Below are 17,579 nucleotides of genomic sequence, written 5' to 3'. Positions count from 1 at the left end.
CCTCCTTTTTTTTTTTCCCTGTCCTTGTTCTATTTCTTTCTGGCCTTCTGTTTCTTCATTTTTTATTTATTTCTTTTTCCTTTTTTCCGTGTAATTTCTTAGATTTTGTTTTCATAATTAGTCAAAAAGATTAGAGGGATAATTGTGGTAGGAACTTGGATAATTCATTTCTTAATGCCGGATTAAGATATCAAATAGGTTTGTTTGGATAGTGTATTATTTGAAATATTATTTGGAATAATTACTGTAGCACTTTTTGTGATATGATGTATGTGAGATAAAAAAGTGATTGGGAATATAAAAAGGTAGGTTGAAAAATATGTTTGTGATGCAAGCAAAATATTATTTGAAATAATTGAGGTATCCAAACACTCCCTAGTATCAAACAAGTGTTATATTTTGAAATATTAATCTACTTGCACCATAGATATATTTCACATCACAAAAAAGTGTTGCGGTGTTATTCTAACAAATTTTTCGAAACGATCTTCACCAAATTATCGATATCTCGTACAAGTCAATAGAATCACAAAAAGCTTGAAACCTGAGGGAATAAAAGTCGTAGGTTCTAATTTACTTATCTCCTCTCCGCTTCTTAAATAATCCCACCCTTCTTCCCTTAGAAAAAAAATTAAAAATAGAGATTGAAAGACTTTTCTCCCCAACAAAAGTCAGAAACCAGCTGAAAGCACAATAATAACCGTCATTTATTTATTTGGTTTGCTTTTCTCCCGTGTCATTAATATTGCCATGGGCTAAGCATGATGAGGGGTGATGAATGATGAATGATGATGATGATGGAAATGGTATGCCGTAGGGCGGTAGGGGTAGTAAATAAAAAGAAGTCTGGTTGTTCAGTTATTTGTAGGTCCCGTTTGGACTTTTCAAATTTAGGCAGAAGGTCCCGATGTCCCATACGGAGTTAACCCGTCTGATCCGCGCTCATCAAGGGCCAATTTTTCTTGCCACTCCCACTCCTAGCAAAAATATCTTCTCACATACTTTTTTTTTTTCCAAAAAAAACAAAAGAAAAGAAATTTGGTTTTCAAACAAGATGGCCTGATTGCTCACTTTCTTTTTTTTTTTTTTTTTCTGAGGATGAAATAAAGATTCCATTCATTCAAATTGTAAATTACAGTTTTGAGCAATGAAGGACGGAAATCATCCCAGCGGACAAATCTGTATTTTAGATCAATCGAAAGTTTTGCTAAAACATAGATTGGAGTGTTAGAATTTAAAGAAAAAGGTGTCTACATGTAAGAAGAGCAACAGTTTGGATTGCATTTTCTTGGATTTTTTGTAGAAAAATTACTGTAGCGATTTGATGTATGTGAAAAAAAAAGGTAATAGGGAAATGTAATCACAGAAAACGACGCAATTTTTCGGAGAAAAATGGACAGTCCAAACGGGGCCTGATGTATATTCTATACTGCAAAGATTTTTTTTTGTGTACTAATGAGTGGCCTGAAGGCACTAATGGAATTGGTTAGCAAATTCCCTTGTTCATTTATGGCCTCAATTTTCTTCTATTGCTTAAAGGGTTTTCAACTCCACATCGCAGATATTTGTAGTTTAAACAACAAACAATTAAATTTGGTTATCAACTACATATTCATTAATATTGAACTAAATAGGGTGATAAGCACATTGACATATCGCCAACTTGGAAGATGAAAATGTGGATCAAGAAAGTTCCTCCTAATCCAGCAGTATGAACAACATAATTAATTAGCCATTGGTGGGGACAACAACATGCATAAATTCTCAACATCTTCTCTAGAAATAGGGAGAACCATTTAATTAGTTGTTGCTACATGAAAACTAGTTTCTTAAGTTGCAGTAGAATGACAAAATTTTGTGTCTTGATTTTCCAATATTAGACGTTGCTTTTATAGAGAAGTGAAGTTCAATGCAAAAAAAAAAAAAGTCTCAATTTTAGGTGGACAATAAATGCGAGTATAAATTGGATGTATAAAATACTAAGCAATGTTCATTGGAAAATCACTTCTGGCCATTACTCCATACTATCAAATGGGCATCTTTGTTCGTCAGATTTCTGTTTAAAGGCCTCCTCAGCATCTTTGGTGCATGCATGATGTTTTGTATTATGATCAAAATCAGGTTTATACTCATTTCAAGAAATTTTGAAAAAAAAAGTGTTAATTCTTTTCTTGGAAGAATCAGCCAAATTTCGAAACTAACCTCTTTACCATTGAATGTTGCACAACAATCAGTCACCAGTACTGTTCATCATCAAAGCTATGACTATTATATATATATATATGTAATATTTGGATATTTATTTGACAATATATGAAAGAAAATGGGAAATTTCCTTGTTTAGATTGCATTTTCTTGAATTTTTTGTAGAAAAATTACTGTAGCGATTTAATGTATGTGAAAAAAATATATATAAAAATATGATCACGGAAAACGACACAATTTTTCGACAAAATGGCTGTCCAGTTGGCAAAGTTGAGACAAAAACAACGGATCCGTTTGGATTAGCTGTTTTTGGGGTTGTTTTTCAAAAACAACACTGTAATATTTTGTTTTTGAAATACAAGTCCGTTTGGATTAGTTGTTTTTTGGGTTGTTTTTTAAAAACTATATGAAAAACTTTTACTGTAGATTTTTTTGGATTATTTTTAGAGGTATTTTTAAAACATATTTTTTGAGTATTTTTATAATTTATAATTTATAATTTTTATATTTATATACATTTATGCATTTATAATACATTTATAAATATTTATAAATAAATATATTAACGATTGTAAATTGATGGGGACACATACATTAACTTATTGTGTCTGTTTACTGTGTCTTGAATCATTGCATGTGCTTCGAAGTTGACATCCTTCAACAGAATTGTGTAGTTGTTGAAACCCAATAGGGAAGCCAGACTTTTCGGCCAATTAAGCGTATAGAAATCCAACAAATGGAAGAAGAAAATTCAAAGGGCTGTGATCACCTTGGATAAATGCACTGGAAAGCAGCAAATAATCTTCTTCCACACGTAGGTTTGTATAGATAGTGGTATTTCAATGTTGACGGCACTCTGTCATTTCGTTGTTATTGTGATGTGTAAATGGTTTCTTGCTGAGACGATTTGTTGGCAAGGCAAATCGTTACAATAGGTGTCAGATTTTTAGCTAGTTTCTAGAAATGTAGAATTAAAGAGTAAATCTTATACATGCTGACGGTTGGATGTATGATACACGAGCAAATGATGCATTCAATGATAATGGTGTATACACTATCAGTGTATAAAAGATTAATTCAAAATTAAATATGATAATCTCCGTGTCACATAAAATTTGTCATGTTTATCACTTTTTTGGTTCTAAATTAATTGTCATCTTAGAAAAGTGAAATCATATTTTTCAATGAAATTTTATCTTTACTTTTCATATGACTCACCACTTATTCCATATAGTTATCAATTCATCAAATAAAAGACGGCTTACTACTAAGGATATAAGAGAAGAGTAAAAATTCTCTTTTCTACTAATATCATTATACATAAATTGCCCGTTCTCCTAAAAACGACAATATTTATGGGATAGAGCGAGTATGTGTTAACGCGTAGAGAAGAAAAATAAATGTGAAATTCGTTAGCTTTTGTAGAAGAAATTTGTTTTTTTTTATATAATAATATCATCATTTTATTAAATTCGTACTAATGACAGAAATTGCATCAATCATACACAAATATAAATAAATCTAAAGAACAAATACAGCATACTAAGAATCTTAAAAAACAAACTCCAAAAATATCAAAATATAGAACATTTATAGCTCAAAGATCAACTATGGAGTATATGCTTCCTTTCGTGCAGCTTGCTTTCACCCAGACCTAGTAATGAACTGATTCAAATCCAATGTTAAGAGAAAACTAAAGACAAAACTTAAACTCGTAGAAGAACCCTTTAGTTAAAAATAGCTAGTTTTATATAAATCTCAATTGTCTTTCAAACTTTAAGACAAAACCCAAACATTGACATATCTAGTGCAACATTGACTGATGATAATTTCACAAACGACAATGCCAGACACTGTTGTAACATTTTTTTTTTTTTCTTGGCACGTAAACATATTAAATTATATGATTATGTAACAACCCATAATCTAATATTTGGTAAATGTTTCCATGACATATATAATTAGTATAGATAGGTAGGTATTCGGTACAGTACCAAACACATCATGGTCACCTCATTTTTAACCTAATTTTGTGCTTTGTAGAACTGAAAGTCGAAATCTTTTTTTTTTTTTTTTTTTTTTTTGTAGTTGTGAACATGGTCTCATCAACTTTGTACCATAAAAACTCACCATCAGCTCAGCAGCACCAATTTAGCCTGCAAAATTTTCCTTAATTGCGCATTACAATAGATCAGCAAGCATCAATTATATATATATATTTCTACAAACAGAGTTATAAATTAGAATTATTAATGAAACTCAACATGAATGCTGACATTGCATGATGAGTAATTAAAGATAGAGCCCCTTTAAAGATTGTTTACTTTCTTGTCAGCCATAATGACTTTGGAACAATCTGATTTCGAATTAAAGGTTGAAAACACCTCTTCCTTTCTTTGACACAAGTTTTTCCTCCTTTTGTCTCGATATTTTTCGTGGTTGGAGCTAAGACTTGGCCAAACGTATAGGACAATCTAATAAATCTGCCATAGGTTAAACATAATGAAAAGGGAAATAAATTAAAGCAGCCCTTCATTTTGTTAAGATAAAACAAGACAAGAAATCATGGTTCAAGAAAGAGAGAAGAGAGTTAACACCATAATTAGGTCAACTGTCAAGATTGTCCCCAACCGTCACTTTAGTTAAGGATTTCTTTTAGGGGGGCTTAACTTTAATTAATCAAGAAATAGACAGAATGTAACAGTCTCCTAGAATAAAGTACAATGTTGTCAATTACGAAACCTTTTACTTTATACTCCAAAAGGGATTCGATTTAGAGAATCTAGTATTTAAGGGCAAATTACACTTTACCCCCTGTGATTTAGCGACTTTTCACATAACTGCCCTATGATTTTAAAAGATATACATAACTTCCTCATGATTTGGATTAAAGTGTCAAAGTGACGGAAATAATCATTCATAATGGAAACTTTAAAAATGTCGAAATTACCCTTATAAATACATGATACACTAACCCCGTATGGTTTTATGTTTTATCATATAACCCCTTATGATTTAATGTTTTACCATATAACTCCCTTATAGTTTTCAAAATGTACACATAATCCTTCTTGGTTAATAAATAATTTTCTAATTTACATAAGCGTATTTTGGACATTTTAGGTACTCTGTTACGAATGATAATTTCCGTCACTTTGATAGTTTTACCTAAAATATGAAGGGGTTATTTATAATTTTTCAAATCATATGGGGGTTATGTAAAAAAACTAAATTACGGGGGGGGGTAAATTGTAATTTGCCTAGTATTTAAAAGACAAATTGCACATAGGAAATTAGGAGCCGTATCCAACAGAAATCTTGTGGGGTGTTTAATGTTAACCAACAGTAATACTAACTTTTGAAGCATGTTTGACTACATGAGCCCTTTTACTGCGAGATTTACGGGGAAATTTTTTTTTTCCTCTAAATGCGTTTTAGTCCAGGTTTCGATTTAATCATGTTTGACCACATGATTCAAGAAAAAAAAATCTTTGAACTCAGAGAATTTCCCTTTTATTTTTGCTGTGGAAACATAATAACTAATAAGAAATCAATGCTCTGGAAAAAGGTGCATAACTAGCATGGTTTGGAACATTCTCTTTGCTTGGCAGTTGGCAGGATCTCCAGTCCAGAGTGAATTGACAGATTCACAGCTCAATACATCTTTTCCGCGTATTACCATGGAGCAAGAAACTAGACGGTTTCGCTGAGTCTTCTCTACTTTCTTACATTTTCTTACAGAAAGTAAGAGTTACGCAAATAAACCTAGATCCCGTGAGAAACCTCAAAAGCCGGCAACTTTTGAGGTCCTCACAGGGACTTATCTACCCAACCCCAATCCTCCCAATACCGATGTGGGATTGAAACCCCGACTTTTGAGTCTTCTCTACTTGCAAGACCTGAAATTGGTTGATTTGATTTGATAGGATAAACTAGATTAGCTGTAGAACTAACCAATTTTGAATAAATCCATGACTCATACGGGGTCCAAGGGGAAGAACGTGGAATTACATAATTTTTCTTCAATTCTTTCATACAAATTGGATACGAATTCAGAAAATATTTTTCTTTTGATATAAACCATAGGTATTCGCATCTGGTTTAACGGTCAATCCAGAAAATATATGTATACTAATAGAATCAAGATGGCTAGATACCTTGGTCTAGGGTAATTTTCTATTCGTCTTGCCAATAAAAGTTTTGACTAACTTAGCTGTGTTTATGCACAAGAGGAAAAAAGCAGGCAACCGCGTCCTAACTAAAGTTGGCAAGGAATTAGATTTTCTGTTGGTCCTTAAAGTCGTCATTAGTAGGTAATTTGTGAAAAACAAGGTGAGTCGTCAAATGTAGTAATAATAGCATGCCATGACATTGGAATGGGATAAACCTCCTTTCTTCCTAAAAATTGTGGCAAATGTTTGAGATCGTATGAACGCTTCCTACTAGCCTAGCACCAAGATGATCCAGGAAATCTATAATTGCAAGTGGCAATGATGCTATACTGAATAATGTTGACACTAATGTAATAAACACGTAAACACTTAAGCAAAACATGCAAAAAATTACAATAAAATTAGTTTTTTTATTGAAAATTGTGTCAAAAATTCAATTTCAAACTATTCATGTTTGATCACCATAAATTATGTTTAATTTAAGAATAAGAAGTAAGGATCAAACCTTCAACCTCGCACCTATAAAGGCATCCAAGTCACCTGGACTTGATTCTATGCAATCAGTAGAAGTGGCAAAATGATTCAAATCTATTTATCCATCTATATAAATCAAGTTTAAATGGATTTGAATGATTAAAAAAGGGATGATGACTTTAAAAGAAAAACCATTTAAAACCAATTAAATTGATGGATTTGCAAGGATTTTCCCTTGATCCATATAAATCCATTTACTAAAATGGAATGCAACAGGAAGACCGACAGAAGAAAACTCGTCTCAGGCCCAGCGCCACCAACTCTACAAACGGACTGCACGTAAACCCAGGACTGACAACTTCTTCCTCACAGAAAGCGTCATCGTTGTCGGCCCACAAAACTAGAGAACATTTGCTGAACACTTGTATAATTCACAATACAGAAGTGGAGCTAGAAACAAGTGGTCAAAATATGAGTGTGTCTGGACTTTGGAGTGCATCTTATTTCACTTTATTTACATCTTATTTATACACACTGATTTGCTTTCATCATCCATACATTTTTCAATCAACTTTTTATCTCACATACATAATACATCATATCAAAAAAATGCTACAGTATTTTTTCACAAAATTATCTCAAATAATTGATAGCCGGCCTCTATGAGTTATTTAATTTGAGAAGAATCTTTTTTGTTATTGTCTTGTACTTCCTTTAGTACATTTTCGTCTTTTTCTTTTTGTAGATTTTCCCTTTTAGTTGCTTAATAATCACGTGTTCTTTGCCTTCTACCATGGGCTTGTTTGGAGTTACAATAACTTGTTAATAAGTAATTCTCCAATAGAGGTTTTAATAAGAATATTTATTAAGTGCTTAAGTGCTTTTAAATATATTATTTGGAGATATAGTTCAATAAGTACTTATTGTATTGGATGATATGTAATTAGAAATTTTTAAATGTATTTGTCTCTTTATTTAGTTCATAATATAGGATAAAATGATTAAATTCAATATTGTATTTTTAAATCACAAAAGTTACTCTAAAAGTATCAAATTTAAGCTTTTGATAAAAGTGTTTTTAACACAAAAAATTCCACTTCTAATTTTATAAGATGATATTTACCAAATGTCTTACTTTTAGCACCTAAAAATGCGTTTTTATTAGAAGCACCGCAGCCCCAAATCGGGTCTAAATCTATTCCAAGTACTAAGTTCATCATTATCAAATGATTGAACTCAAGTTGCTTTTTTAAAAAAAAAAAAAAATTCAATAGGAAAAGGGTGAAACTTAAGAAATAGGAAAGAAGAAAGATATTTAAACTCAAAACTAATTCTTGAGATTTGAACCTTAACCAGTTGCTTCCCTTTTTCTTCTTTGTTAATCTTTTTCATTTTCACTCAAATTTTCTAGTAAGATAGTTTGCTGCAATTTCTATCTTGACTATAGAATGAAATTTTTATTGCCAATCTTTTACACATTTTGGAAATGGAAAAAAAATCACGCTTTTTTTTTTTTTCATAGCGGCTTGAGATAATCTTTAAGCATTATGAATCAAAACTTTCTTATCACATTATCTTTGTATTAGATTTATTGGATTACATTCTAACCAATCATTATAATCAATTTTGATGAATTCCTAATTTAATGAATAAGACTAGGAAAAGTAGTAGAGAGGCGTGGGAATGAACTAAAATTGTGAAACATCATCCAGGAACCAAAAAAAACTTGCAAGAACAACAAAATATGGACAACGAGAATCCGTATGCACGCCTAAAAAAAAAAAAACTACAATACTAGTCTACTCTACTAACTGGTTAAATGGATGGATTACAATTTTCCATTATCCATTTAAACCCTATCCATTTATATCCATTTACTAAACGGCCGTAATTGGATTGGATTGATTTTATCCACTGTCCATTAAAGAAAAACCATTTATCAACTATTTATCCATTTTGCCACTTCTACGCAATCATAATTATGATGGTTAAAACCCTCAATCCAATGCAGCAGAAGCATATTTATACCACCGAATTTCAATCCTTTCACTCCTGACGGGCTGGTGGATCTGGTGGCGACCCCAACGTACCAAGACAAATGATGACTAGAATCCATGTGTTCCTCCAAACAAGGCTTAACAGCTTTAGGAATTAACAATTTGTGGCAGTATGACATAACAAGTTCCCTCATCCACTGCCATTGAAGGCGTTAATTTGTCTTCTCAACAGTTCATCCCTACCAACTTCAGATGATAGAATGGACTCGATGAATCATTGCTCCAATGAAGTCGTTGTCAACAGCTTCATTCACTTCAATCCCTTCAAATCCGGTAAGCATTAACGCGAATGGCTTGCCCGTGCCCTGAGTCTTGTCTGATAAACCAATATCCAGCGATAGGTAGGACTGATCCTGTGCTCGTCAGTTGATACTTTTCTTTCTTGCTGGGGGAAATCAGGAACAAGGACTGTCATAACTGCAGTTGAATGTCATAACTGCAGTTGAATACAAGATGTAGAAGTAGCCAACATAGAAATAGGGGCAGTGTGGATGTTGCTTAGAAGGGGACTGAAATGGCTATTTGTTAGAGATGGACATAGGCCTCTGCAAAATGTGGATCAAAGAATGTTGAAGCTCATGTTCTAAGGATGTCATCAGAATGGAGTTTGAATATAGGGAGAAGGGTGGGTAAACAAATAAAAATGGCCTGTACGAGCTTGCTACTCTATTGGCCACTACCAATTTTCGGGCAAAAATTTTCAAACAGTGCAGTTTTAGTTTGGAAAGAAAGAACTTGTGCAAAATTTGATGAATCTGTTGAGTGGAAGGTTGCTTTCTCCATGTGGTTCATGAGACAGGCAAGTGTTGTTAGAAAGCCTGTGGAAAAGAAAAACAAAATTTGAGGAGAGGTTCCGAATCCACCTCGCTCTCCTGTCAAATGAAATAGCTGTTTTTAAGTTCAAGATGAGAGTCCAAGAAGGAGCTGGCTACCTGATTCAGCCTCTCATAAGAATGGAACAGTATTTATCTGGTAATCTTTGATGGATTCAATGACCTTGACACTGAATGCTTCATCTTCTGGGTAGTAAGCAATGGGATCAGATAATAAAGGAACTGGAATTTTCAGCACTCCTTCAAGGATTGCATGCAAACAGTAAGCCGAATACGTGACATGATATCCACCTTCTTGGACGATGAGAAGGCATCCATGGCTATGCTTATCAGCTAACCCACGAACAGTTTGTCCAATCACTCTATACCCATCCATTGTCAAGCATTGTCTTCCATTTGGATCAAACTGAAATTAGAAGCCAAATTGTGAAAAATATGGACCTCTAGAATCCAAAAATCTGATATCAAAAGTATAACACTTCAGTCCATTCTAAGCAAGGTTTTTCTTTTTCCTTTAATAAACTTTAGGGACTAGGCTAACTCAAGCAACTGTCTAGTTTGAACAAGCAAATAGATGATTGAGAAGGCTAACTAGTACCAGATAAACTGGATTAGTGATAACTAAAACAAAGTTCAGGGAGTAGGTTTAAAAGTAATTACACGTAACACTGCAATCTCGTAAGGAATCCGTCTTCAGGTTCATAGTGCACTACCGTTTATTTTGCTTAAGCAAATTTTAACAGCGGAATCATGTAAGCAATCTTTTCTTTCATCTTTTTTTCCTAGGAAACCATACTCTCTGAAGCACAAATCCTTGTCTTTACTCAATACTAGTAACCAAAACTGACACTGATTGAATGATGCTAACTTTTTATTAACCATTCATGGTTCAATACCTGACATCAACATTATTTGTTCAAGAACAAAAATGAAGATTGGGGAATACAGTTTCTAATATGGGCAAAAGATAAGCATATAATCCCTTCCTAGTAAGAAAAGTAAAGAAAAAACATTGAACTTACTGCACTTGAATCTTCGCCAATAACCAAGACCAACATATCGGGCTTAAACTTCTCAACAGCAGGGACAACTAACTGCCTCATTGCGTAATCATATCCTCTGTCTCCAGTTCCATTAGGGAGAGGTATATTCAGATTATACCCAAACCCTTTCCCTTCACCAAGCTCATCTACAGTTCCACTCTGAGGATGAGAGGGACCCCAAGAACCATGATTCATATGAAGAGAAATAGTGAGAACTTCATCAGAATGATAAAATCCCTCTGCAGTTCCATTTCCATAGTGAACATCAACATCGATAACAGCAACCTTTCGGCAGCCAGAACCTAAAGCCAACTGTACAGAAAGAGCAGCATTATTCAGAAAGCAGTACCCATCACCTTGATTGGGCTGAGCATGATGACCTGGTGGCCTAACAAGTGCATAAGAAATTTTTCCACATCCATCAATTATATGCTTCATAGCAGATAATGTAGTGCCAGCAGCAAGAAGTGCACAATCCCAGGACCCGGGATTCAAGAATGTCCCAGCACAGATCATTTTGCCCCCCTCTCTATCGGCTTCAACAAGCTCATTAATGTACTCTGAGGAATTTCAGAATTGAGATATTATTAACACAGAGATTATTTTCACTTCGTCATTCAAAATTAAATGCAAAGAGTTGTAAAGACCACATAAATAAAACCGTACAAAATGCTAGGGGACAAAAATTCGTGCCATAGAATTTCCGTATCACTAAATTTTGTCGATTAACTGAGTACAACAATCTACAATAACAATTTCTACAGTGAAAACGGAAAGTTCTCTTTTCAAGAAACTCACATCCTTCCAGTTTTCAACACCTTACACACGGAATCAAGGTCAAATCAGATTCAATGGATAATGATAGTACCTAGTTAGGTTATCAAACAGCAGAATATATTTGAGATAATGCTTTACTAAATATCAATTATATCTAAAGTCAACACAAAATGGGATCTTGAATTGAGCCAAACATAAGCAAATTCTTTCCTAGAGATAGCTAGAGCTCGTGTAAAATTTTTCATCACAAACCTTTTATATCCGCTTTTAAATGTCATATATTGGAGATGTTGCACAATTTATGCCAAAAAAGAAACTATTATTCTGCTTAAGGAAAAGTAAAAATAATATATTTATACGAATTCCTATCTTATTCCTCCTCTTTCACTTAAGCTCAAAAAATGCTACCTCCTTAATTGACATGAAAAGATAATTTTTTTTTTGTTTACTTCAACATCTGCACAATCCAAAAACACAATTTTTCAATGCAAATTGAAAAGACATGCTTCATTACAGCATTTCAAACACTATCTCAAGTCATTATCTACTTTCTCATCCCCCATCCCCATCTCAGATAAACCAATATAATAGGAAAACAAGGTATCATGGCAACAAAACATGTAAACTGACAATATAGCAAAATAGTAAAACATGTCCTTAAAGAATATATATCATCCGCAACTTGAGCAAAACCCACAAATCCCAGAGAAGCTAAATCAAAACAAAACCAAGTGTTACCATTTTCAAGAACAAAACAGAAATTGCTCCTGTGGAGCGTTTTTTAATACCTTGTGTATGGAAAGTCAACAGCTCAGATATTTGAGCAGGCCTACCAACATGCCAAGAGATGAAGGGTGAAATAGGACCCCTTTTGAGAATAGAGACCATATTCCTGATTCTATCAGAGTTCTCTGGATGATTTTCCAAAACATCAAGAAATCCAGGGTCCATTCCTGTGTCAAATACACCTTTTCCAGTGTCATGTTTCAGCATGCCCTCATGCCAGAATACATGGATGAGTTCAGTTTTGTAAGATGGAGGAGAAGAAGGTATAGCTTCAGGCTGCTCTGCCTCAACAGAATCCATGGAATAATTAGAACACACCTGATTCTTGATTTGACGACCAACGATTCAGAGCGGTTTCCTGTTAATAGGAGTTTTATCTACTTCCTTTTTCGTTGGCTGGGCTCGGGGTTTTGGGCTTTTCGGGGTTGTTGCCCGTTGCTTTGACTTACTTTTCATTTTTCATTTTTTGGTGGTTTTCTATTTCCTTTTTCTTGGTGCAAAATTCACTCTGACATTAAAAGTAACAGTAAACATGTCTATGTTTCTTTTGGCAAGTGATGGTTCTAATTTTTGCTATAGAGATCAAAGGATTTGGAGTTTGGACAAGGTTGCGAAGTATGTGTAGAGTACAATAAAGATTTGATAATACATTTGTGAAAAGTTTTTTTTTCAGCGTTTGACAATAATTTAAGCCTTAGAAGGGTGAAGGGAAATGGGAAAATTTGAGAGTAGAAAAGTGACTTTGAAATTATTCATAAATTTTCCCATCAACTAAGATAAGTATTGGCGACACATTCAAAAAAACAAAAGAGAGGGGTTTTTTGACCGTACAAGAATGACTCGATGTAAGGGCATCCACAACGCGGGTGTAAATGTGTAATGGCCCCCCATTACACCGCTCCATGACACGGCTCCAATACGGTCTCCCATTGGACCCGTGTCATGGAGATTACACGCATCATGGAAGTCATGGAGATTACACGCATCATATCCATGATGCGTGTAATCCATTAGAAGGTGGGACCCATGATTAAATGTAAAATAATTCTAGCCACCAACGGTTACATCCAATTTTAGCTTCAATATTATTTGTATTTTATTTGATTTAAATTATATAATATTATGTTATGGAGTTCAACTAATTACATTCCGAATTATTAATTAAGTATGGATTATTATGATATCTTCGCATTTGAGGTATCAAATATTTTTTTAATTTCCTGCATAATTATTTTTGAAAAAAATAACAATATATTATTTTTGAAAGATAGAAAAAGATATATTATTCAAACTTAAAAATTAATAATATCATTTTTAGAAAATAAAAAATTCAAAATGTAAAAAATTTAATGAAAGTTAGTACTTTATTTTTTAAAATAACAAAATTATTTTTAAAAATTATTTTATTTATTTATGGGATATGAGTTATGTATTATTAAAATAAATATTTGATCTAATTGTGGACCCATGCTATTACACCTTATGGAGTGTAATCCATTGTGAGTGAAAGTGTAATAAAAGAGGAGAAAGTGGAATGCTGATGTGGATTACACTCCACAAGGTGTAATAGCATTGTGGATGCCCTAATAAATTCCACAAAGAACTCTTTAATTAATCTTTTCCTTTTTGGCTAAATTATTTTATGAGTAATAAATTGATATTGCATTTTGAGAAAACTCCACTCACAATTGTATTATACTATTTATATGTAGAGCTTAACATGAGAGTAGTATCCAAAGTATGCATTTATATTTCAGGTCACATATTATACGAAGGGGTAAACCAGTAAAATTATTCACTCTCGCGATTGAACAAAGTGACAAAATTGGATACCATATTGTACATGTGTATCTTTTTCCTTTTGGAAAAGTCCCTATTCTCCTCTCTACGCCCTGTTTTCTGAGGCCAGAAAAACCGATCAGAATACTAGTAATTTTTAGCTTCTCAGAGGCCGTTAATCACTCGACAGAGATAGTGAGACCATGGGATCCTTCAATGCTGGGACTTCTCAATATTCTTTCTGTGTTTCTCTGGTCTGACTTTGATGCATCGTCCTCAGAAATTTTCTTGAATCTTGCTAGAGATGCAAGTTGATGAACAGAGTCTGCAATTTTCACAGTGCTAGAGACAACCTCAATGAGCAATGAAGCAACTGTAATAACCGGGATTATTTGCAGGAGATCTGTTTGTTGCCAAGAATTAGTTTTCAGTAACGATTTGAGGTTATCTGCAGCAGATTTTGCAATCGCAATGTGGGATTTTGCCACTGCAACGTACGAACTAGTCATTGTCCTAATCGCCCGTGCCATGTTTTTCAAGGCATGGCTGGACTCAGAGCTCATAGTTTGGCAAGACTCTTGAAATATTTCTCGGATTTCTTGAGGTGCCTGCACCTCGGATTTGAGGTAACCATTTAAGGAGTCAAGACGAAAGGCGCATTCTCGTATTAAGCCTCCAATCTTCTGGTACTCTCCCCAAGGATGACGGAACCTGAATTTGCCATGCCGAAACTCCCATTTTGCAAAATTGACCTGTGACAGAAAGATTATATATCAATTAGAAACATACAATATCAATTAGGTATGGAATGATGTGCTGAGTTGTAAAGTTCTTTCTATTTTTTTTAGAGAAAAAAATTACTCAACTTTATTAATAAGATTGCTGGAAATCGTCCAGCACTATTTGCTTAACAAAGACTGGAGAAGAATTTCAAAGAGTTTCAAACTGGTCGGCAGATGTTAACATGTTGTGTTAAAGTATGCACAACTAAGTTGATTTATCTGGGAGTCCAAATTACATCCACAATTATGTTGTTTTAGAACAGCTACACGAATATCCTCAATTACAGATACAATATCTGAGAGAATTTCTTCAAACCTGCTAATCAATTTAATAACTGAGGATGCAACTCCTTCCAAGATGAAATTGGGGATTGGTTCATCATTTCCTAATTTTGTTGCTTGGTATCTAAGTAAAATAAGATTACAACTAAGTAGATTTGGCACTAAAATTCAGTATATTTATGTATTGCCAATGATCCATATATATATACATATATTTCGCAAATACTTAGGTCGCTTGGTCACTTTAAATGTTTGTACCTTTTTCGAGTGTACAAGCAATAATGGAAATAGTACAATTACCTCAGCATGTGGTCGAAAATTCCAGGTCTACTTAAAATAATTTTCCATTTATTATTGTGTTGTACTTGTATGTCTAGAGAGGGTGGATTGAGGATCGTCCATTTATGCAAATGAAGTAGATCCAAATCTAGTTCATTTTTATTCAGTTCTTTTTCTGAACCATTCTTTTTCTGAACCAATGTAAATACTAAAACCTAGGCAATTTTAATGGGATTGAATTATCAAACTCTTAATGGTTTGTACCAAGATTAATTTCAGATTCTAACTCACCAGATTATCTTCAATGGTTTTCGAGTTAACCACACTTTTATATTTCTCTAATAATGCTTTGCTATCTCTTACATTTCCATCTTCTAAAGTTTTGAAGTATTCATCTCCAAATCCTGCACAAGTCCACATGAATGTTAATATCTAGATGAATATAAGAAGAATGCCAAAATGAAGACCACCACCGAATATATATATATATATATATATCAGCTTGCTGAAAGAAATGTTACCTTCCAAGAAATCCCCAAGCTTTTCAATGTTATCAGCAACTAAATGATGGAGATCTTCACCAGCCCAGACTGGAAATAATAGAATGCAAATGGCCAGAGCAGCAGATCCTCCAATCATGACTGTTGAGAGCCTTGTGAGGGCTATATCTATCACCTCATCATCTCGATAGCCCGAGACAGAAATTAAGCAGAATGTCAAGATGAATATGAGGAGGCCATAATCACATCTTGCCTTCCATTTTGGAAAGAATCTTGCAAATGTACCAGTAGCAGCTGCATCAAAGAACAAGAAGTAATTAACTTCCAAACGTGACTTGTAAGTAACAGATACTAGATATGATCAAATTCACCAAAAGCCATAGTAGTAGTAATTATTTTTAACTTACCAAATATGAAAATAGACGCAGCTAGAACTATTGGTTCAACTATTTCACTTCCAAAACAACTTGCTAATCTATGAGCAGCTACTCCCAGAGCACCACCTATGAATGTTCCAATTCCTCGATTCACACATCTTCCAAGTGTTGCTCCTGCAAAATGCAATAACGCTCGTTAACCTCATTAGTTGCAAGAAAATGCATGCTTAATTAGACTGGTATTGAATCTTAACTATGAAATGAATAACTTACCAACAGAAAATTCAAAAACAACCACAACAGTCATGACAGCCCACATAGCAGACACTCCAAAACCTTCATAAAGAGGATCAAAGTAGTAGATTAGTGAAACCAAGGCAATGGCCAATCCTACTTTGATGGAGTGGATGATTCTTCTTGGATCTTCTTGTGCGAGACTCCTTGCAGTTCTTGCTGGTTCTAGTACTAATTTGGAGGCTAAATTCTTCATGAATGACGTGAACCAACAACATCCACGGCTCAAGAATCCAACACTTTCTGGATTTTCTGACGCCATTTCCATGTAAAACTTGGAAAAGTACTACTACAAGCTTAATTAGTCAATTTTTGCACAGCCAGAAGAATGCTGCAAATTGATTGCTTGCAAAAAAGATGGGGGCTTTATTTCTTGAAGCGCCAAAGGATGTTATTGGATTTGTTGCAAGCTAGCTGGAGGTACCTGAGATATGCCCTGCCCAGACATCACTGGCCATATAAATAATGAAGCGTGAGATCTCATGAACCAGTACTACGTGGCAAATTGAACTTGTAATTTAGTTACTAGAAATAATTAAGTATGTTATCTATCTGTCCAAGACAATATGAAAATATTTTTTTATATATTTCAAATGTTGCTGCCAAGAAGCTTCAGATGATGCAGCACACGGAGTTTGTCTGTATACAGAACAGCACTCACCTACGTCTTCTCCATTTGTGGTGAGAAGATTGCAAGGCTTTTGTCTTTCCATTCTTAATCCTTTTTTTGGAGTAAATGAAGATTGATTGTTGCACTTAACATGGTACGTGTGTGACGCATTTTAGTACGGATGATAATTTTCGGCCTTTGTCAGACTCATTTATAGGGTGTCTAGAACTATAATCAGATGAAACTTAATCAACACCACCTTTTGAATAAATGCATGTGTAGATAAAAATGCGATTGAAGAACGTATTTGGAGTAATTGCGAAGAGCAG

At 33.9% G+C, this 17,579-nt stretch overlaps 2 protein-coding genes across 6 annotated transcripts; both read right to left on the bottom strand.

Annotated features, from left to right (window-relative positions):
* Positions 1-8,535: 8,535 nt before the first annotated feature.
* LOC113705280 (histone deacetylase 8) lies at positions 8,536-13,189 on the bottom strand. 4 transcript variants are annotated; one of them, XM_072057038.1, is made up of 4 exons: positions 12,350-13,189; positions 10,764-11,344; positions 9,841-10,147; positions 8,536-9,293 (listed from the first exon to the last, which is right to left on the bottom strand). In XM_072057038.1, exons 1-3 carry the CDS (start codon positions 12,645-12,647, stop codon positions 9,854-9,856), a joined length of 1,173 nt encoding a protein of 390 aa, XP_071913139.1. In that variant the 5' UTR covers positions 12,648-13,189; the 3' UTR covers positions 8,536-9,293; positions 9,841-9,853. The 4 variants fall into 4 exon arrangements, with proteins under 4 accessions (XP_071913139.1, XP_071913147.1, XP_027082894.1 ...); XM_072057046.1 differs by having other exon boundaries at positions 8,536-10,147; positions 10,764-11,023; positions 11,141-11,344; positions 12,350-13,174; XM_027227093.2 differs by having other exon boundaries at positions 8,536-9,726; positions 12,350-13,172.
* Positions 13,190-14,074: 885 nt separating this feature from the next.
* On the bottom strand, positions 14,075-17,084 carry LOC113705271 (aluminum-activated malate transporter 2). 2 transcript variants are annotated; one of them, XM_027227074.1, is made up of 5 exons: positions 16,620-17,084; positions 16,377-16,520; positions 15,991-16,263; positions 15,761-15,873; positions 14,075-14,878 (listed from the first exon to the last, which is right to left on the bottom strand). In XM_027227074.1, the coding sequence occupies exons 1-5, from the start codon at positions 16,906-16,908 to the stop codon at positions 14,306-14,308; spliced, it is 1,392 nt and encodes a 463-aa protein (XP_027082875.1). In that variant the 5' UTR covers positions 16,909-17,084; the 3' UTR covers positions 14,075-14,305. The 2 variants fall into 2 exon arrangements, with proteins under 2 accessions (XP_027082875.1, XP_071913117.1); XM_072057016.1 differs by having other exon boundaries at positions 15,833-15,873.
* Positions 17,085-17,579: the final 495 nt, after the last annotated feature.

This window comes from Coffea arabica, chromosome 1e (assembly GCF_036785885.1).
Source record: "Coffea arabica cultivar ET-39 chromosome 1e, Coffea Arabica ET-39 HiFi, whole genome shotgun sequence".
Classification (NCBI taxonomy): domain Eukaryota; kingdom Viridiplantae; phylum Streptophyta; class Magnoliopsida; order Gentianales; family Rubiaceae; genus Coffea; species Coffea arabica.
The sequence above is the reverse complement of the archived record's forward strand: the minus strand, read 5'-3'. Positions and strand labels throughout refer to the sequence as shown.